The sequence below is a fragment of the Hoplias malabaricus genome, chromosome 9, assembly GCF_029633855.1.
Source record: "Hoplias malabaricus isolate fHopMal1 chromosome 9, fHopMal1.hap1, whole genome shotgun sequence".
NCBI classification, from domain to species: domain Eukaryota; kingdom Metazoa; phylum Chordata; class Actinopteri; order Characiformes; family Erythrinidae; genus Hoplias; species Hoplias malabaricus.
The window spans coordinates 9,842,463-9,864,466 of record NC_089808.1 but is presented as its reverse complement, the minus strand read 5'-3'; the positions used below and the strand labels follow the sequence as shown (position 1 = coordinate 9,864,466).

Below are 22,004 nucleotides of genomic sequence, written 5' to 3'. Positions count from 1 at the left end.
AGTCGGGCTTAGTATCAACAGTTTCAGCAGGACGCATCGGTAAACTTTGTATATTCACTTATAGATAAATGAGTACAGTCACAGAACTTTAACTCTAGTATGTGTAGGCCTATTTTTAAAAGTATTTTCGTCATTCATGTCGAAGCCGAATTCTTCCCAGTGATGGTGGTACAAACCAGAGGTGAGAATGTGTACAGTGCAAATATAACCCTTTTTATGAACTATCCAGAAGCACCAGTGAACATACAGGTGTTTGAGATTTTATATGTAATTTTGAAAATGACAAATGGCTCAGGTTTTCTTCCTCTGCATTGCTGGCTGGTCCACAGCCAAGACACCCAATCTGGAGGCATTTGGGCGGTAGAGACCTCAGAACTCCTGTTTAACCTCCTTAGGAAGTCCTACAAACTACAAACTTTGAGCTTGAGTGACATTGGGAATAACACTCAAGAGTTAGGTAAAGCCATTTTGCTGGAACCGAATGCATAATAAACGAGTAAAGCATGAGTGGATGTGTCATTATCCAAGTTCTGCAAAAATAGGATATATTTTTACTCTAGTGTTTACAAAAAACAATCCATTTTGTGCTGGATCTTCATGCTGTCAGGTCCTGCTTTCTTCAGGTTTGTTACCTTGGTCTGAAATCACTAACTGTGGCTTTTTAAAACATAGATGGTCGTATCACGTCTTCCAAATATAGCTGGAAGATTTTTCTTCACTGAAAGTGTTTTTTATCATTAGTAATATTTACTCAGACAGCAGTTTTGTGGAGCAAGAACCAAAATCCCTTAAAAGGGTTACAGTGCCTTTAATATGTAAATAAGCTGTGTTCCGATTGGCTACTTTGTATTATGCTTCATTGTATTATGAAACACTGCTGATATCATCAGTGTGAAGCGGCAGGTCTAAACTGCTGTAGGCTGTAAGTTTTTTAAACTGTCATTGCACAACATAAAACAAAATGGTGGTACTTCATTTAACCCATCGGTGGCAGCAAACACAAACACACGCATTAGGGACAATGAGCACAGACATCCCAGCATTCTGGGAGCAGTTAAGGGTTAGGATTTGCAATGAGTAGCACCTAAGTCTTGGGTGTAGAAAGAGAAGACTGTGTATTTCAATAACTTATACATCTGTTGAATAATGACCGGCTTGTTATGTAGGGAGAAAGTTGGGAAGCGCACCATTTGACTGGTTTAGAAATCACTCGCCAAGTAGTTTACAATCCCCCTCACATTTGCTCCAACAGTTCTCTTAGTACTTGCTATAGTTTTTGTTACAAAACCATAAATAATTCTACACAGTACAGGTACTGCATTACTTCCTTAAAGAAGTGCCTTTCAGAGGACTTTTTCTAGAGGCTCTCTGTCTTATTAAACATCCATCTCTTTTTTTTTCTGTTTACGTCTGTTTCCAGTTGTTCTTTTTTTTCTCTTTTCTGTTGTGACCAAAGGCCTCATTGTCTTCAATTTTTTTTTATTCTTTCATGATCATCATATAACAGGGATGTTTAGTACATATTTAACTCATATTCATGCTTTTACTGCTGTTCCAGTGCAGTACAGTGCAGCTAACAGTACCATGGTACATTTGTGTTCACCATTATATTGGCTTTGTTGGACTTAACCCTCAGTGTGATAAGCTATACCAAGCAACCTTTATCTGAGGACATTTAGAACATAACGTGTAAGTGAACCTTTTTAGACATTGTTAACTTGTGTTGTATATTGCAAAGTATGTATATAGGAGTCTGAATTTCTCACTGCCTTTTACAAGGGCAACATTATCTGTGTATATGTTTATTTTCAGTAAATAAAACTAATTTAATGAACACCTCTTTAGCATGAGGCTTGCGTGATTAATTCAAAAGTAGTATTGTATGTAGATTCAAAGCATCTTACGGAAATAGCTTGTAATTCCATAGGTCACTCACTCATTCACTCAGTAGCATGGGGTGCCACTCAGCTTTGCATTCGTGACAAAACCCCTGAGGGTTCAATGTTCTATTAAATTCAGATCTCGGACACAAGTATACATCACAGTTTTTGAATTTATTGAAAATATGCCTTTAAGACAACACAAATTAAAATTAAGTAGCATATGTTGATAATAGGTTCTTAGATTAAAAAACAAACTATATATACACACACACACACAATATTTATCAGTGTATCTGGGTCTCCATTGAACATTGAAGCATGACATTGTGGCATTGATGGAAGGAAAAATAAATAAAGCAGCACATTAGTTCCACACATGCTAAATTCTTAAGTCCATTCAGAGACTGTGTGAAAGTAGAGAGGTGCTAAGTTTCAAGAAATGGCCAAGCTGACCACTGAAATTGAAAATGAGCCAACTATTCAGTGGCATTCTGCAGGGCGTCTTGCATAAACGCAACCCCTTCCCCACCCCGTTCACTTAGAGTGGATGTGTATTATTTATTTATATAGTTATTTTTACAGAGAGCTTACAAAGTTTATAAACCATTTTTCTCAATTTTCCTGTGTAAATCTCAGAATGATGCAACACCGGAGAAGCATTCATAAAGTGTTCCTGCATCCAGTGTCATTTTTCAGCTGAAAATGTGACTGCAGGATCTACATTCTGGCTCAAACAGCTCCCGCAGCACCTGTTCTCCAAAAGCAGCAGGAACTCATATGCACAGCTTCCAGAACAACAGCCATACCGTCCATCCAACCAAGCCTGTGGCCTCAGAGGAGAGCGGACACAGAGAGGAAGCGATTTGGCACCAAGAGCCTGCCCGAGGCCTGGGCCCAGGCTCAGGGACCTGCACTTGGTAGAGCTTTTGTGGCAGTAGAAGTTTTATATGAGCCACAAACACAGGCCAGAACTGCAATCTACTTCAAAACATCTGGGATTAATTGGCAGTTGTCCCAAGTAAGTGGGAAAAAAATCCAAAGCTATTCCTTTTAGGGGCAGGAAAGTGGGTCGAGAAAACAGCTAGCAGTAGGTTGAGGCAGAATGTTTGAGGGACGTATAACATATTGGCACATCATAAAACAAATGAATGGGCAAAGCTGTTTTACTACAGATCCAAGATCAGACTAAGATGGGCCTGTTCTGAAAGCAACCTATTTTCCATATATACAGAACTGTGCTAATGTCAAAGAACAGTTAATGTACCTAATTTACTGTCAAAACAACCACTAAGTGAAATTTTCAGGAGAAATTTTCAATGTAAGATAATGGACTATTGTGTCCCCAAACATTTGACTTATGCACAGGACATTTTATGTATGATTTAAATATACGGCAATGCATTTCCCTAATATTTAATTTTCCAAATAGATGAATCTGGCTGAAGCACAGCTGTGTAGTTCTTCAGCACTGGAGTTGCTTATATAAAATAATAAATTACCCTACAGGAACAACAAAAATAACAGTAATTTCTTTTACTGTTTATAAGCAAAATATCCTCTATAAATATCCAAAATTATTATTATCTGAGAAAACATATATACACATAAAATAAATAAGAAGAGATAAGTCAAAAAACAAAAGACAAAAAATAAATTAAGGACAATTTCCGTTTCTCACAGGAAAAAGATGTGTGAGAGATGAAGATGGTCTTCAGTGAGTGACCTCCTGATGGCAGAGGTCATCTACAGACACACCACTGGAGCCTTCCATTTTTTTTCCATTCCAGGACACACACCAACAATGAGGAGGCTGACCCACTAGAGAGGTCTCACACTAAGAGGGAGAAAGAGATTTGTTTGATCCCAGTTTATGACATTCAATGCAAAAATAAACATCACAAATTGAACCTAGAGGCCATTTGGTCAACAGCATGTACGTCATAATAAATCAAACACCTTTTTCAAGCCATAATACATGTTTTTACCAAAAAATATAAAAAGCTAAACAGCATTTTCAACACCTACATAAGATTTTCATGAGCATTCAAAGGTTCTCAGGTGAAATGACAAAAACATAACACGTGAACCTTATTGGAATAAGTCTTTATAAATGTTTGTCTTGCATTATGCAGTTATTGGAGGCTATCCTGGTGCCATGTAGGCTTTAGAATGTTACTCTTAAGTTTTATAGCTATTATTATATATTAGATATTTTTTCCCTTTTGGCGTCACAGTTGCGCTTAGCTTCACAGATAATGTAGATAGATTACAAGCAATGGGACTTTATACAGCAGTTATAGGGTGACCAGACGTCCTCTTTTACCAGGACATGTGCTCTTTTTTAGACTTAAAAAATGTCCGGGCGGAATTTCACAAACGTCCGGCATTTTGTTTTTCTAGAGCTTACATAGAACTTCGAGAAGCGTTTCTTTCACAAACTAGTCCCGCCCTCCCCTACTCCGATTGGTTCGCTTGACTGAGAAGGGGGCGTGGTGAAGTAGGCTAAAATCTTATGATTGGACGGTCTGACTGTAGCGCTACCGTTATTGGTCGATAACCTTCTCTGTAAACATTTAATTGGTCAGTCTGCACGTCAGTAGCCCCCCCCCCGTCCTCTTTTTCATCATCTCAGATCTGCTCAAACTAAGCAGTTAGCATAATATTACTAAAAACATTTAAACAAAAAACTAGCTTGTAGTTGTTCCGAGGATCTTATGAGCAAAATCAGTTACAGTTCTGACAGTAAACCAGCCTTCACTGATCTACTTAAATTTGGGGTGAGGGGGAAATTGTGTGAATTGGTGTGTCGCATTAGCACAGAAGCTAACCTGTTTGGCCTTGTAGAAACCGTGTTTGTCACAGTTGGGAAGGTAGAAGGTTGAGAACTTCTCTCCTAAAGCCTGCTGAGAGGTAGCAATGGTGTCCAGAGCACTGTGCAGCTCAGTGTGACATGGACCCTGAGGAATAATAACACACTTCATTAGCCATTGACTTAACTTGAACTCCACTTTTACAGGGATTTTTACAGCAATGCCCCTCAGCAACGGTTCATTCTAAAATCTGAACAAGTTATGGCAACCTCCTTTGGGAAAATTGCTGTTGTACAAATGTCCATACAGATTGGATACAACTGAAGTACGGTGTAGAGAAGAAAGGACGCAAAACGAGTACTGAAGTTTGACCCAATTCTAATCTATGATTTTAATGCTTATGACCCTGATTTTTAACCTAGGCTATGAACTGAGATATGGCCTAAGATTTATAAACATAAGCTTCATCAAAGGTGGGATTATATTTGGAGAACAGCATTATAAACAGAACTAGGTTTAAAAGGGTTTAAAAAGCGCCCCTTGTTAAAGAGGAAGACTAACATCAAGGCAGAGGGATGGCTCTGAAACGGAACAAGGACCAAAGGGTGTTGTAATGGCGCCCCCTAGCAGAGAAACGTTTAATAACAACACGTGTAGTTTATCAATAGGAAAGTGTATCTATATGAAAGTATGCTCTATAATATAAATTAACCAACAAATTAATTAAAATGTGCTATCATTACATACAGTATTAATGTATATATAAAAGGAACACATTATGTGAACCAGCAAAACCTGTTTATACACCCACATTATTGGGATCACGAATATCTTCACATTTTAAGGTGATTATTGGGATAAGAGCAGTATTATCTAAGGAAGTCTCCATATAATGATTGGAAGTCAATGTAAAATGCATGAAAACAAAGAAAGAGAGTGTGTGTGAGTGTGTCTCATTCTCACCTGCTGCACGAGTTTCTTGCGGATGGCATTGGCTCGGTCCCGAATGCTGTCGTGCGGCTCTCCGTTGAGTCCGAGTAGCGCGTGCAGCTGCTCGTGTTCGGACTCATCCGTGGGGACGCTGTTGTGTTTCATCGTCAGCGCATCATCGTCCCGCTCTTCCGTGTCACGTCGTTCCTGCTGCTCTTTCGTGCACGCGCCCTGGCCGAGTGTGAGCGCGCGCAGGGGTTGCGCATCCCCTTCGCGAGGCGCGCAGCGCAGGCCCGAGCCACAGGGAGCCGTGTGCACGCCGCACGCGTCTCCGAGCGAGAGCGCGCACACCGCGCAGCAGCCGCAGCCGGATGCGCGCACCACCTCGGCGCAGCGGGCGCGCACTGGCGGGCACGCGCTCAGCTGTTGTTGCGTGCATGAGACGCAGCGGATAGGAGCAGGCGACGGCGCGGGCGCCAGAGGAGAAGGGCGCACGGGCACGAGGAAGGTCACGAGCACGAGAACGGGCACGAGCCGAAGTAAGCGCATGGTTCAGAGGTAATGTTAAAGTGAGAGTTAGAGAGCGGAATGGGGTTCTCAGCTGTGGAGTTTACTGGCCCATGGAGCGCGCGCCGGGCTTTTATACCCTGTACAGGGTTAATGTTTGACCTCTTAACGTCCCCACCTTTCTCTCTCTCTCTCTCACACACACACACACAAACACATACACACACACACACACACACACACAGTCGTGTGCTGCATGCGTAAAACGCGCAAAGGTGCGTTTGAACTGTTGGTGAATGTTTATAGCTAACAAAGTATGCAGAGCAACAGATGGACTACAGTCTGTAAATGGAGAACGACACTGTGCTCCAGTATGGTCAATGGAGCTGATAAAATGGATGTATATCAGCTCTAAGATGTGTCGGTTTTAATGAATATATGACTAGCGTATTGACTGGTGTAGTATTCATCTCATCAGCTAATCTTTCATGGCTTTGAACTCTGAGTGTGGGACACTGAACTGATTCCAGTCTAAAAGTGGGTTTTGGAGGACAGCTGCTATCCAGGGTCACTGGACTAGTGCTTTATTGTGAATAAAAGACATACTGTACATATGGTGAGCAAATGATTAACAATACACCCTCATGTTATGGGAAGAGATTGTGCAAGACTAAAGAAAAACAGCTAGTCAAGGATGGTGTCTGGAAAACAAGAGGTCTCTCTCTGTCTGTAACAAGCTGGAACAGGTCAGTGCTAAGACACTGTCCAATAATGTTGTAGACACCTTTATTGCTTATTTATTCAGCTCCTTTAAAGGTGCAATCACATTAAAGCAACTCTAAGTAAGATTTGGTATTTCCCCTCTGGTTGCTCCTACAGTGGCAGAGTATAATTCACTTTTACAGTACTGTCCTCAAATCAAGGGGGTGGGTTGAGGGTGGTTTCTGCTCTCCTGCAAAAGTTACATAGTGCAGTTTCTGCAGTGCTAAGCCTGGAGCAGCAACAACAGAGGCTGTATTCTCCCTGGTAGAGGCCAATGAAGCATCACAATGGTTTTGAAGATCATGGAAACAAACAAACAAACAAAAACACATAGTGTTCCTTTAATGTTCAATTGTACCCACAGCTTGCACAATCTCCATAGAATAGAATGAATGAATATGGGACTTTCTGCAGCAGACATACATGAGCTTAAAGTCCCAGTACCATCAGAAGCCGACATCACTATTGTTCTTAAGGTTGAATGCCATCAAATCCTCAGAGAAGTGTCCAGCATCTAGTGCAAAACCTTCCCAGAAGAGGGGAAGCTGTTACAGTAGTAAAGAGGACAAACACCCTTTTAATACAGGAATGTTCAGAAGAAATTTTGAATATCGTTTAAACACAAATGTAAAGTGAAACTATTTTCCTCTTTATTCCACCCCAGGGGTCTTCACTCCACAGTCAGCTCATGCTCCGTGGCTTCTTCAATATCAGTCATCAGGTTGATGAGCCACTGAGGAAATTCATCCTGCAGGAGCACGCACACACACACACACACACACACACAATTAAACTTGAGAATGTAAAACCAAAGGTCTTTAACACACCTGTGTTACATCATTGTAACATCTCTTAGCAACAAAGGTTAGACCCTAACAACGAATAAACTTTTGACAAAGATCAATGGCTAAAGGAAGGCAAAATTCCAATTAAACTTTGCTGTGAAATGTTTTGATTTACCATCATATTTAAGGTTTATGGCAGTAATTAAATATAGAACTGATGGACTCTCAAAGCCCTGTGAGGTTAGTACTTGTTTTTGTAATTGAGGATTTTGGTGATTCATTAGTTTGCATAGCCCTTGACACACAGATGCTCTTGGCCCACTTACTCAACACACGTGGATGTGCGCCAGTTGTGACGCACCTTGAAGATCAATACAGCTGCAAAAGTATAAACATGATAAGAATTTCCTTTTTAAATATAGGACTATATTAATTTGGAGGTAAAGGGTTACACACACACACACACACACACACAAATTAATCATAATTAAATGACCTCTTTGTATCTACACTCATTGTCCTTTTTATCAGCTCCACTGACCATACAGGAACACTTTGTAGTGCTCAAATTAGAGTGTAGTCCATATGTTGCTCTGCATACTTTGCCAGTCCCCTTTTGTCCTGGTCCTCAGTGGTTAGGACTTCACAGGACTAGCATTATGAGCTCTCGCCCCTCGCTGCCGTTGTGTGCTCTGAATCTATGTGTGCTTTTATGTCCTTTACACCTTTATTTGCTACACATGGGAAAACATGGGAATTTCTTTTTAATTCATCCGAGAACTTACATTTACGTTTCGGCATAGCTGCTCGAGATGAGGGTGGGTACATGAGCTTTGCCTGACGTAAACGAGGACTACTGATGTGCAGACTGACCAATTAAATGTTTACATAGAAGGTTATTGACCAATAACGGAAGCTCTACAGTCAGACCGTCCAATCCGAAGATTTTAGGCTCCTTCACCACGCCCCCTTCTCACTCAAGCCAACCAATCGGAGTAGGGGAGGGCGGGACTAGCTTGTGAACGAAACTTCTCGAAGTTCTATGTAAGCTCTAGAAAAACAAAATCCCGGACGTTTGTGAAATTCCGCTCGGACATTTTTTAAGTCTAAAAAAGAGGACATGGCCTGGTAAAAGAGGACATCTGGTCACCCTAGTTTCCAATCATAAGCACCAGTAAGTACAATTTATGTAAAAAAAAGATAATAGCCTCGCATAAGCAGAACCAGGATTTTTTTTAAATTTTAAGTGACACTGCAACCAACCGTGCAAGGTGCTGTTTGTCAACATCATTTAAAGGAACACTATGATATTTTTATGTTAAATGTACAGCTTCTTCACCGACCTGTAATATGGAGAACAGAGCCTCTGTTGTTGCTACTCCAGGGGGAGTAGGTAGGACACCACTGTCCCTTTAAAGGAAGACTAGCTAAGACTTAGGTGTTATGCTCCTGGGGTTCTCCCTAGTGTAATTCATTTTTACAGCAATATACGGAAATCAGTGGGGTGGGGGCGGGGAATGCAAGTGGTTTCCTACCCTCCTCCAAAAGATACACAGTCCAGCTTCTGCAGTGCCAAGACCAGAATAGCAATGACATATGCTCTATTCTTCCTATTACATGTAAGTGGGGCATCACAATGATTTTGAAGTTGTAATTTTAAGGTAAAATTACTACCTAGTGTTCCTTTAAACTAAAATTAAAGATTTTCATCTATGAGAGACAGGAGTAAAGCAAGCTCATTGCAGTCCAGGTTAACAAGCCAAAACACGGTGCTAAGATTAAGGCAGTCTTGTGGAAGATGATGCTGGGATTCTCAGAAGGGTGGCCGGACCACTGGCGAGCCCAAACTTGAGCAGTGCTGAATGTGTTGGGACCATTTAGAACCTGGGATATATTTTGTTAGTTTTATTGAAGTAGTAAGAAAGGCCATATTTCATTTGTAGGTCTAGTGATGCAACACACCTCTGTAGGATTTCTGCGTTTTCTTCTGCGTTGTCTCTGTTTTGGGTTTGGTGCCTCTCCGTTTTCTTTATGAGTCATAGAGCGTTGTCTTAGATGTTTTGTATAAACCTCCTTGGCTGAGGTGGACTATTAAATTAAATAAAACATGCATTCAGCATTTTTTCATCGTATGAACAGATGTTAAAGTTGTAACAAGTGAACAAGCTTGACTTACTTTATGGTTATGGATGAAAACGCTGAATAAACCTAAGCAAGAAAGTCTACCTACATGCATGTGTCATTTTTACTATACACAGATCGACCAAATTGTTTCTACACTAACTGTGCGTTTTATCAGATCCACTGACCACAAGTTTACCCTTTGTAGTTCTATAGTCACAGACTGTAGGCCATCCCTTTCACCCTGTTCCTTAATGGTCAGGACCCCTATAGCACCACCACACACCAGTATGATCTGGATGGTGGATAATTTTGAGTGCTGCAGTGATGCAATCAAAACAAACGTGGATTTTGCTACAGTACCAGCTTCAACTCTTCTGCGAGGCTAGTGTAATGCTAGTAATGAATCCATGGATTGCAGTTGACACCACTGTATAGCCTCCATAAAGGGGACCTACTCATTAGTCTAACATGCAACTCAAACAAAAACAAAAAAAGTATGGATCCCTGACCCATTTGTCTGCGACATTTTTAAAACAACTATCTGTGTCAGTCAGTAGCTTCTAGCTGCATCCCACACAGCACCATACACCCTACATGGTGCACATCACAGATAATAAAACTAGAAATACTGCACAGAGAGTAATTAGACATGGATTCGACATGGAAATGTGACCTTAACAGCTGACTAAAAATATATTTTCTACCAACAACAACCTATGTTAGGGGAGGAAATGTTGTTTACGATCTACACTGTGCCCTACGGAGGGTGTACGGAGACTGCCTTGGCTTCACTGCAGCATGGAAACAACACACACTGATTTCAGACGAGAACTATTTTAGTAAATTTTAAGTAAAATCTGTAAAAATTAGGGAGATGGTCATTTTTTTTCAACATAAACACTATAGAAAATATGAACACAATAAGCAAACATATGCACAAAGTAAGAAGAGAATAACCTTTCACCTTCAGTTTATCACTCACTGTTTCCACAGATCCAGATACATTTCCCAGAGATTGACTCCTGGAAGTTCTTGGTTCTGGTGTTGTGGAGGCCACCACCGTAAAGCTTCTGGACAGTTCTGGTGTTGAAGAACTCTGAACTGGCTCATCATACTGCTTTCTTAGATCATTTTGGACCGTTAAGGCCACTGAAGTCGAACCTATGTTGGAGACACTCCTTTCTTGCCTCTGTTGCTTTCCTGAGCTGTCTCTTTTCTCAGAGTGGGGCGAGTCAGTCTCATGACTCACAGAGCTAGTCAAGTGGCTGGACTTTCTGATGTCTGGTGAATAAAGTTGGAATAGGCCAATCAATTCAAAAATCACTTACGAGACAAACTAAGAATTCAACTGATGAAATTAAATTATGTTAACTATTAACAATGAAAAATGGAAATATGTTAGAGCATGTTATATTTGGGCAGTGCAGCAGGTAGTGTCACAGTCACACAGCTCCAGGGGCCTGGAGGTTGTGGGTTCGATTCCTGCTCCGGGTGACTGTCTGTGAGGAGTTTGGTGTGTTCTCCCTGTGTCTGTGTGGGTTTCCTCCGGGTGCTCCAGTTTACTCCCACAGTCCAAAAAACACACGTTGGTAAGTGGATTAGCAACTCAAAAAGTGTCCGTAGGTGTAACTGTGTGTGTGAATGTATGAGTGTTGCCCTGTGAAGGACTGGCGCCCCCTCCAGGGTGTATTCCCGCCTTGCGACCAATTATTCCTGGTAGGCTCTGGGCTCTAGGTTTTAAGCAAGAAAACCACATTATCCAAGGTCCATTGAGCAAAACACCTAAAGTTAGTAGTGATATTTAAGGATAGATGGTCATTTTCAGGGGCTCCGAAGTGATGCTACTAAGAATTGGCCTCATCACTGGTAGACTGCTAGTTTAATCCTTGAATGCCTCAATCATCTAAGGCTGGAAGTCAGTCGTCCTCAGTGTTGATTCAAATTGCATGTCACATTGGGCAAGCCATCATCTTCCATCCTTCAGCACACTGTAGCCAACAGTGCTTTTTATTAGCTGCCATCACAGCTAACATTCCGCTGGACAGTTAGTGTTCTCTTAAAAACATGCCAAGCTGTTGAATGACAGTTGTTTTAGTGGCATTTTCAAAATGAAGAGGGTAATGCATGTCCTAGCCTTTGCCTTCTCAGCTTGGTATCACTGTGTTTTTGCATCTGACCTAGCTACCTGGGAGGACTTTGAATAAGTAAAACGGTAGAGTATGTTGGTTAAACATCCTAAATTTCAAGTGTAACCCTCGACACCCAATCTCACACACCCCTGTGCTTTGCATTCATAATGTGAAAATGAGCAGAATTAAATGAACTGAAAATGGCAACCCAACCCTGTGGTGAAGACTGAGGTGGCTCCGGTTGCCCAAGCATAGATCTTTGCAGGAATGCCTCAGATTCATCATCTTCAATGATCGTGCCAAGAAGGTGCATAACGATGACCAGTACAGGGGTGTCCAGAGGCAGGACATTAAAAAACGATCCACACTCTTAGAAAACAACTGAGTCAAAAGGGGACCAGCAAAGGGCCACAGTAGCTGCAGGTTCTCTTTCCAACAAAACGGAAGCTCACATGATCAGACTCAGAGCTAATAACTGAACAAGCAGAATCAGGTGTGCTTCCTTTGTTTGGAACAAAAGCCTGCAGTTACACCAGCCCACCTTGGAGAAGACTGCTCAGCTTTGCCACAGATGAGCCACTTCTGTTTCTTTGACCACTCTCTAGATCAGTGTTTCTCCATTCTGGTCCTTGAGGCACACCTGCTCTGCACATTTACATCTATCCCATCTCTCCACACACCTGCTTTAAATAATCAGTTAATTAAAAGTCCTTCCAGAGTCGCAGTGAGTGTGTTAAAGCAGGGAAAGAGCCAGGACTGGTGTTGACACACACTGTTGTATATGTGAAAAATGTTGTCAGCTGAGCAGACAGGGAAAATCAGAATTCTGCTGCACAGTGCGCCACATGAACAGCCACCAGAATACAGTAATAAATAGTTTGTGTTTATGTGTGAACTTTTTAAATTGATGTTGCTTAATTTCTTTCAAAATAACTGGCAAACAAAAATATTAAAATTCTGTGTTTCTTTACTCTTTGCAGTTATTTGATACTGATGTTTGTTTGCATTTTGCCAGTGTTTTTATTCCCCTGAAGATGTATTTTTATCAAGGATTGGTGGGTCTTAGAAGGAGGTTAGAAAGTTGTATACACCAGATGGTTAGGTCACTGCGTTCGGGAGCTTGGCTGAAGGTCCACCCACTCAACCCAACATGTCCACAAAAAGTGATTTATGGTTAAATAGCAACTAAACTCTTTTTGAGTACTAACAAATCTGATCATGATATTTGACTTTTATTTACAGAAAACACACATAATGAAGGGATACAAATTCATATTTGCCATTTTCTCCAGGGGAAGAAGAAAAAGGTCGCGATATACGTCACATCTCGTAAACTCGTGTATCACCTAGAATCCCAATTTTAGCAGTGGTCAATGCTTAGTGCGCCATTCGTATGCAATTTACAAGTCGGAAAATGATATTTCCCAGTTTCCGACATCTCTCGAACGCAGCATAAACGCCACTGTGTCCGAAACATTCGGTTCCGCCATTTTGTAGCAGTGTCCGAATATACTCTGAATTTATGGTCAGCTTTTTATACTTCTAGTTAACTGGACGGAGAAAAATACTTAAGTAGGGATTTAAAACAAAATTTACTACACAACTCTCACAACTTTCACAGATTTAATGTCACCTGATATAGGTTGGAAACTACGACAAAGTTTAGGGACACGGCATGGAAAAAAAAAAGATTCAGAGAATAAAGTCAGAATTCTGAGAATATTCTCGGAATAATTCTAAGGAAAAGATCTTGGAATAATTCACTGTGTAACTGGAATACAGTGTGTTCCTTAAGTCATACTATGGTATAGATTTCAGGAATAAGCTCCCAGTTCTCTTCCACATTAGGACCACACACACATTCACTCACACCTACAGACACTTTTGAGTCACTAATCAACGTGTGATTTTGGACTGTGGGAGGAAACCGGAGCACCCGGAGGAAAACACGGACACGGGGAGAACACACCAAACTCCTCACATACAGTCACCCGGAGTGGGTGAACTCACAACCTCCAGGTCCCTGGAGCTGTGTGACTGCGACACTACCTGCTGCACCACTGTGCCGCCATGATCAGTCAATGATCACAAAAATGATGGATCCAGAGCGATTGGAACTCCGGCGCCCACGAGGCTCCATGGCGTTACGGCTGGTACTCGTACAATAAACTAAAGCCTTATGCATCTCAGTCAGGGGCTGCACTGACGGGGTGGGGTCGTCATGTCATAATTCTGTTCACTTCACTGACTGCTTCTTTCACAACTCACTAATGGCGCACAGACTGTTAGTCTGTCTGTCTACATATTGTAATACATAATAACCCAAACAGTGTTTCTCTACATATTCTGATTATATTCTCTGAATTATACAGATCTTTTTTACTCAAATATTCAGAGAAAAAATATTTTTTTCTCAGAATTATTTCAAGAATATTTCAGAATTCTGACCTTAATCTCAGGATCTTTCTTTTTCATTCATTCATTCATTATTATTATTAAGCAGCAGTACTTAGTGACTCATGTAGACTCAGAGTTTCTCTTTAAAGATTTATTAAAAGCTTGAACACTTCAAAAGATTTTTGCAAAAATCGATTTTCTGAAGATTAATGTTTACATGTTAAACGTGACCCTTTTAGTCTGTATTCACAGTCTGATCCGAAGTGATTTCTCTACGTGATGGTGCAAACCTCTGTACACAGTAGACGTGCTTTCCCTGAAGTCCTCTCTTGGGACTGTGCTCACACTATGTCCTGCAGGTTCAGTTACTTGATTACGGTGTTCTGTGCTGACACCACAGCGAGCGAATGTTAAATGAGGACACTGTAATGCGGTGGACTTTGAAGGGGCACGTAAGTGCTGAACTTCAGGTTCTGCTCCACTGCACGCTAGTGCAAGGGCAGCTGTAGTTGTTCATCAGTTATTTTCAGTTATCAACACTACATATACATATTCAGAAAATATTTTTTTGGTCCATTGGTGCTTTTGGAGGGTCAAGAAATGGCTATATGTGCGTTGTAGGCATGTAACCTTGTTCCAATTAGCCTTAGCAAAGACCATGCATTGTGTACATCTCAAACACTGAAACATGAAGAATGTGTGAGCGTTATGTGCACCACCTCTAACACCCCAAACCAATGGTAAACCTTACCTCTATCTTCCCCCCCAAGGCAAGGGGATTTTTTTGATGTGTGGGAATTACTCAACAACTGATAGCAGTGTGTAGCTGGGGTCTCTGATGATTGCTCAATAGGACACAGAGGGCTTCAAAACATCACTCATGGCCTTCCTCTTGATGTAAATATTTACCCATGTAAATAGAAGACTCTCACTGATGACTGTTTGTCAAAGGCAATGTGACCTTATGTGAACAGCTACGCTCAGATTGTGGAGCACGTATGAGCTTAATGAATGTATGAGCACTTCTCTTTGGCAGCTTACCTCTGTGTGGTACAAATGCCAACAAACCACAATATTTCTGATAAGACTAGTGTTAGTTTCAGAGCGGTTGGGTAATGGTATGCCCCTAAGAGGGGTTAATTGGAGTCACTATTGGTAGGAATCAACCCTGATTTTACATAAAATAGAAATATATAATAAATCCTGACTTAAATATTCTCAGATTGATTATATGTAGTTTAAACTCATCCCAATTCATGTTATTTTTAATTGATTTTTAGAAGAGAGAAAACCACATACACCATAATGTATATGGTCAGCTCTTTTTTCACCCAACATTAGGGTGAGTAGCTGAGTTGTCTAGAGTGGTTAAACCCCACACATTCATTTTGGGATGAGTTGAAGTGGAATTTGTGGTCCAAAATGACTAATCCAGCATCAGTACCTGAGTTTGTTATTGCGCTGGTGGCTTTTCATTTTAGACATTGGCCAACAGCTGGCTACACAATGCATGGCCATGTTCGCATTTTAAATGAAGCAATCATTACAAAAGACAGCGTCTTAAACTGTGAACCGTTTTAATTTAATGCTGTGTTCATTACAAAATCGTATACTGCTCAGCTTTGTATTGTACAGGAGACATATCACACACCACCATATGTACAAACAGAACATCTGCATATCAAAGAGTATTCGCTAAAAGGCAAGTATTTCAGTCACTGTAAGCTTGTACAATAAGGCAAGAAACATACCATGTTTATAATGACGATAGGTGTTTGCAGTCAAGGGCCAATCTGGGAGAGGTTGAAGGGTTCATGGCCCAGTCACTAAAAGCAGTCAAGAACTGTGTGAACTTAAAAAATGGCCAGGTCCAGATTACCATTGATATTATAAATAATCTTTACTTACATTATTTCTGCTTTAAAGCAGGGTAGAAAACTTCTTATTTATTAGAACAAACACCAGCCAATTTCTTACACAGTTCATATTGATTTGATATGAACTTGAACATCAGTTTATTTCCTCTAAGAAATTATTGACATTAGGAAATATCCTCTTTATTTAAATTGTGAAAAATGTTAAAAATTGGTGGATTTGGTGGAATAACGTTAGATATGGGATCGTGCTAAAATGCTGATTAACACCCACTGTCTGGACTTATATATAGCTAGGCTTGAGATTTTGGGCAGGATCCCTGTTAACATGGTGCAGGTCTTAAAGCTGGAGTAGGTGATTTTTGTAAGAACCAGTAAGTGTATGCCAGCAACATTCCAGCTGGAAATGTCCTACCCTCTACATTCAGCCTTCCTACCAAGGCCACACCTCTAAAACAGAGGAACACCACAGCTTGATAAGCCACACAAAGAGAGGTACACAATGTCTGTGCTTTAAACACCAGTGTTTACCCTCTAGCGTCATACATGTCCTGTGCTCTATATAGGAATATTTACTTATGTCAGCAGATCATTGTATTTACTGATCACTATGGGTATGTAAAATGTTTCAAGAAATATAACAAAACGGATCACCTACTCCAGCTTTAATAACCCATACCTTGCTATAATCCGGCTTTAGGGTCCAGATACCATTTTGTTGTGTATCATGGCTGTCCAACAATATCACTCCATGTATCAATTCGAAGAGCCGATGTCTGAACATTGTGCTCAGGAGATGTCTATTACGTTGTGTGACACTTTCATGGAACATAACCAATGGAAATAGTCAAATGAGTTAAAAATCTCTTCATTAACTTACACTCGTGGTAAAATTAGTTTCTACTTTCTCATCTCAAAATGCAATTTTTTGGACATAATAATTGTGCTCTGGACAGTGCTGAAATTCAGAGGACTGGGATAAAATGTTTTCCTTCACACAGCAAAGTGGATGACTGCTCATACGTGTGGTACGTGGCTGTTACTGCGAGTGCAAATACTGATGTTTGTTACAGTACCCTGGTGAGAACTTGGCTAAGATGTGCCTGCCAAAGTTTCAGTATCTTTGTTAATATCCGTGCAAGTATGTGTAAGAAAACCCTCCCCCTGTTTCACAAGGTCGTTGTCCTCAGAGTCAGCTTGTATCCCCTTTGCCCCCGTCCACTCCAACCTCTCCTAATGGACCCTGATCACACTCCTCAGCCTTGGCCGTGCACTGCTGCAAGTATAGTACAGTTCCTGACATCACTGAAGTCTCAGAAACACAATCAGTCAGAGCAAGCAATAGAGAAAAAAACAGTAAGCATTCCACTGCAGAGCAAAAACAATGAAGATACAAACTGTGTTGACTACCTTAGTGTAAAAATGAATTGTGCAAATGGCACTGTAGTACTGCTCCAATTTCTGTGAGAATGGTCTAATAATGCTGCTTCTGGAATGTATCTATAATCCTGGCAGGAAATCATAAACTTGAATATATTTAAAGCAACACTAGGTAGAATTTGTACCTTAAAATTACAGCTTCAAAATCACTGTGATTCTTCACTGACCTGTAATAGAAAGAATAGAGCCTCTATTGCTTCTACTCCAGGCTCAGCACTGCAGAAACTGCACCATGTAACTTTGAGGAGTAGGAAACCACCCTCACCCTGCCCCTCCTCATCGACGTAAGTTCAGTGCTGTAAAAATGAATTACACTAAGATGAACAAAAAAAAAATCTTACCTAGTGTTCCTTTAAGTGAAGTGTTTTGAAGCATGAGTAATTAACACACTCTGCTTAACACACTATCTTAAATGTAGCACCCTCTAGTGGAAGCCTAGTGTTTCCTCTACATTGCTGGTACTGGATCTGTGTGACTTTGACATATTGATTCAAGGGTGCCTGATGTTTACAGCACTATAGGTGCTTCTACTCAATTTGAGGTCGTTCAATAACGTATTCCAAAGAAGTGCCCTGATAAGTGTTCACGGATTAACAGCATATATTAATATTAAATTACAAAAGTCACAGGTGCAGCGCCACATGCTTTTAAACCTGAAAAGTCAAAAGAAAATAATAACTACCCCAGCCTCTGTGGTACCTCAGCTTCCACAGGTGCAAAATCCTGATCCTGATAAAAGTGTGGTTTCATTATTAAGCAGAAGCTACACAACTTTCAAGAAATGAATAGCAATAACAACAAAAGTATCAAATCAATAGATTGCAATAAACTATCATGGAGGTGCAGGATATGTCCTTTGTGCTAGTTTCATTATACGGTCCAGCGTTCACACACATGCATACATACATTCACTCACACTCACTGAAGAGTATACAAAAAGATACACAAATTTCATAGTAAGAACATCTACGTATTTACATCAGCTCAATCTTGGCTTATGATACATAAAAATTCCAGTCTTGTCTTAATGCAGATAAATAATTTAAAGCATTGCAAGTTCTCTGTATATTTTCAGAAAAAAAAATTGCTCATGAAAGAGTCCATCCTTATTAACCAGCTTCAATAATCCCTTAATCAAAGAGTAAAGCATTAGTCTTGGAAAAGATGGAACAGAGGAACCAAAGAGTGCTGTTATCTTCCAAGTGGAGCGTATGTATACATGGCTTTAACAGCGATGATGATGATCTTCAAACAGAAAATTAAATATTAAGAAAGGGAAGACAAAATTCCATCTTTCTTTCGCTTCATTTCTGTATCCCCGACTGTTATTGTTCCTCCTTGTGTTTCTAGTTGTTTGTTAGGTCTTGACAGCCACAATTTTATGGTCCCAAGTGTCACCCTGAAGAGATCAAATAACAGTAGAAATAAAAATTGCTTCTTTTTGGCCCAGTTTGTGCTCAATACTAATGTCTTGCACACACAATCTTCTTGCTGTTGAATGTTTAGAGCCACAGTCCACCCTGACAGTCCATAAAGACAGAATGAAATATCTCCCTGCAGAAATCACATAACATAAAGAAGAAGAAGAGAGGGAAAAGTTCAGCTCCTTTTGGTCCACATGGCCTTCCATACTGACATGTGAGTGCCCATTACATCCTGTTTGTAAAGCTGCAACAAAGTTCTGTTTAAAGATTTATATTTATTTTTATATTTTGGATCCTATATTGTCAATCTGATATCAATGATCGTCAATCCTGTTTGGACACACTGCATGAAGATTTGTTCATATTGCAAGAAAATGCAGGTTTTGCGTACTTTACTTGTATATGGGGTCCCAGTGCATTGTATTATTAGCTCCTTTCGGGGTCCATGTGGTCTCCCATTTCGACACTGTCCCATGCCTTGTATATCCAGTCAGATGAGCTGCTATAGAGTTTTATTTGTATTGCATTATTGTAAGCATATTTTATTTTCCTTAACAGGGTCCCGATGGCCTTCACCCATAAACTGATTATTATGTTGTGGAACTGACCCCATTTCCTTCCTCTTTTGTTGATATTTTGGCCCATTTGGCACTCTGACTTTGGCTTAACTCACCGTTCCTGTCTCTAAGCTCGAAATCTCACTTGTTCCTGGTCTCTACACCGCTCCTTCCTCCTCTGTGTCTGCCTCGTCCTCTTCGCCCACCACAGGGATGTATGTGGTCGTTCTGTTCTTGGCTGGTGTGGCGTTGCTGCTGACCCCGACTCTGGCCGCCAGTCCTGAGGTGGTAGATGAAGCACTGGCCGTTTTGGTCAGGACATTGCTGGTGCGGCCCAGTGCATACACCCTGCGCTCAATGCTGCCTGAAAATTGAGGAGCATGTTGACCGGCACCCTGAGCCTTGCCCTCTAGAAAGTAGGTCAGCATCTGTCCCTTGCCCTTCACGCTTATGTTGCCACGGCAAACCAAGTCGTAATCGTTCTGTAACAAGCGATACACATCCTCAGTCACCTGCAAAGATCACACAATTAGGGAATGAAGGAATATAAATGCACTGTATGGACAAATGTTTCACAGCACAATGCTGAGGGCTTTATATCACTCTAGTCCATACTCAGCATTGGGATTTGGTCATATTAAACCCTGCTGTTTTAGGTCATAAATATTTAATCTCTAGAACCAAAATGTTAACTTCTTTTGCCGCTTTTCCACTGCATGGTTCCTATTTTACTTGACTAGGCTCTTAAATTTAATTAAATTTCAACCACTTCATGAATTGATGGCCCAAGGAAGGAAAACTCTACTATTCGGTCTGAAAGGGGACATGGTTCACTCCCAAAAATAACAACACCTAACTACATGATATGTAAACAAATTTAACGTTAAAGGGGATGTTGTTGGGGTTTTCAAAGCCAGAGTTCCTGTTACAGACTGTTAGTGGAAATGCTACATAGAACAAAGTAAGCAGAGTCAAGTAGAGCATAAAGTCAATGTATTTCAGTAATTCAATTCAAAAAGTGAAACTCATTTACAACCCCTATTCCAATGGGGTTGGGGCGTTGTGTAAAACATAAATAAAAACAGAATATGATGATTTGCAAATCCTTTTCAACCTATATTCAATTGAAAACACTACAAAGACAATGTTGATGTTCAAACTGATAAACTTTGTTTTTATTTTTTTTTTGCAAATATTCACTCATTTTGAATTTGAGACCAAAAACGTTCCAAAAAAAAGACACGTTCCAAAAAAAAGAAAAGAAAATGGGACAGGGGCATGTTACATCACCTTTCCTTTTAACAACACTCAATAAGCTTTTAAGAACTGAGGACACGAATGTGTGTGTGTCTGTGTTGCCCTGTGAAGGACTGGCGTCCCCTCCAGGGTGTATTCCCGCCTTGCGCCCGATGATTCCAGGTAGGCTCTGGACCCCCCGCGACCCTAAATTGGATAAGCGGTTACAGATAATGGATGGATGGATGGAACTGAGGACACTAATTGTTGAAGTGTTGTAGGTGGAATTCTTTCCCATTCTTGCTTGATATTCAACTTCAGTTGCTCAACAGTCCAGGGTCTCCGTTATCGTATTATGCGCTTTATAATGCACCACACATTTTCAGTGGGAAACAGGTCTGGACTACAGGTGGGCCAATCGAGTACCATCTCTCTTTTACTATGAAGCCATGCTGTTGTCACTTGTGCAGAATGTAGCTTGGCATTGTCTTGCTGAAATAAGCAGGGATGTCCCTGAAAAAGACGTTCCCTGGATGGCAGCATATGTTGCTCCAAAACCTGTATGTACCTTTCAGCATTAATGGTGCCTTCACAGATGTTCAAGTTACCCATGCCATGGGCACTAACACACCCCCATACCATCAGAGATGCTGGCTTTTGGACTTTGCGCTGATAACAATTCGAAAAGTCCTTTTCCTCTTTGGCCCGGAGGACACAACGACTATGATTTCCAAAAACAATTTGAAATGTGGACTGACCAAATTACGGGACACTTTTCCACTTTGCATCAGTCCATCTCAGACGAGCACAGACCCAGAGAAGCCAGCCACATTTCAAGGTGTTGTTAAAATATGGCTTTTGCTTTGCATGGTAGAATTGTACCTTGCTCTTGTAGATGGAGAGATGAACTGTGTTCACTGACAGTGGTTTTCTGAAGTGTTCCTGAGCCCATGTGGTAATATCCGTTACAGAATGATGTCTGCTTTTAATGCAGTGCCGCCTGAGGGATTAAATGTCACGGGCGTTCAATATTGGTTTTCGGCCTTGCCTCTTACTTGCAGAGATTTCTCCAGATTCTCTGAATCATTTGATGATATTATGGACTGTAGATGATGAAACCCCTAAATTCCTTGCAATTGTACGTTG

At 40.7% G+C, this 22,004-nt stretch overlaps 3 protein-coding genes across 5 annotated transcripts in view; all 3 read right to left on the bottom strand.

Annotated features, from left to right (window-relative positions):
* Positions 1-2,047: 2,047 nt before the first annotated feature.
* igfbp1b (insulin-like growth factor binding protein 1b) lies at positions 2,048-6,185 on the bottom strand. The gene is made up of 3 exons (XM_066681766.1): positions 5,657-6,185; positions 4,712-4,840; positions 2,048-3,717 (listed from the first exon to the last, which is right to left on the bottom strand). Exons 1-3 carry the CDS (start codon positions 6,170-6,172, stop codon positions 3,595-3,597), a joined length of 768 nt encoding a protein of 255 aa, XP_066537863.1. The 5' UTR covers positions 6,173-6,185; the 3' UTR covers positions 2,048-3,594.
* A 498-nt stretch (positions 6,186-6,683) lies between these two features.
* On the bottom strand, positions 6,684-12,836 carry LOC136707599 (uncharacterized). 3 transcript variants are annotated; one of them, XM_066681768.1, is made up of 4 exons: positions 12,144-12,831; positions 10,766-11,082; positions 9,640-9,765; positions 6,684-7,640 (listed from the first exon to the last, which is right to left on the bottom strand). In XM_066681768.1, exons 1-4 carry the CDS (start codon positions 12,241-12,243, stop codon positions 7,563-7,565), a joined length of 621 nt encoding a protein of 206 aa, XP_066537865.1. In that variant the 5' UTR covers positions 12,244-12,831; the 3' UTR covers positions 6,684-7,562. The 3 variants fall into 3 exon arrangements, 2 of the variants coding, with proteins under 2 accessions (XP_066537865.1, XP_066537866.1); XR_010804229.1 differs by lacking the exon at positions 6,684-7,640 and adding an exon at positions 9,304-9,561 and having other exon boundaries at positions 12,144-12,834; XM_066681769.1 differs by lacking the exon at positions 9,640-9,765 and having other exon boundaries at positions 12,144-12,836.
* Positions 12,837-15,905: 3,069 nt separating this feature from the next.
* Positions 15,906-22,004, bottom strand: part of adcy1b (adenylate cyclase 1b) — a 94,856-nt gene continuing 88,757 nt past the window's right edge. Inside the window, exon 20 of the mRNA XM_066682121.1 lies at positions 15,906-20,134. Coding sequence (XP_066538218.1) covers positions 19,781-20,134 — 354 coding nt within the window. The 3' untranslated portion in view covers positions 15,906-19,780. The remainder of the gene's footprint in view (positions 20,135-22,004) is intronic.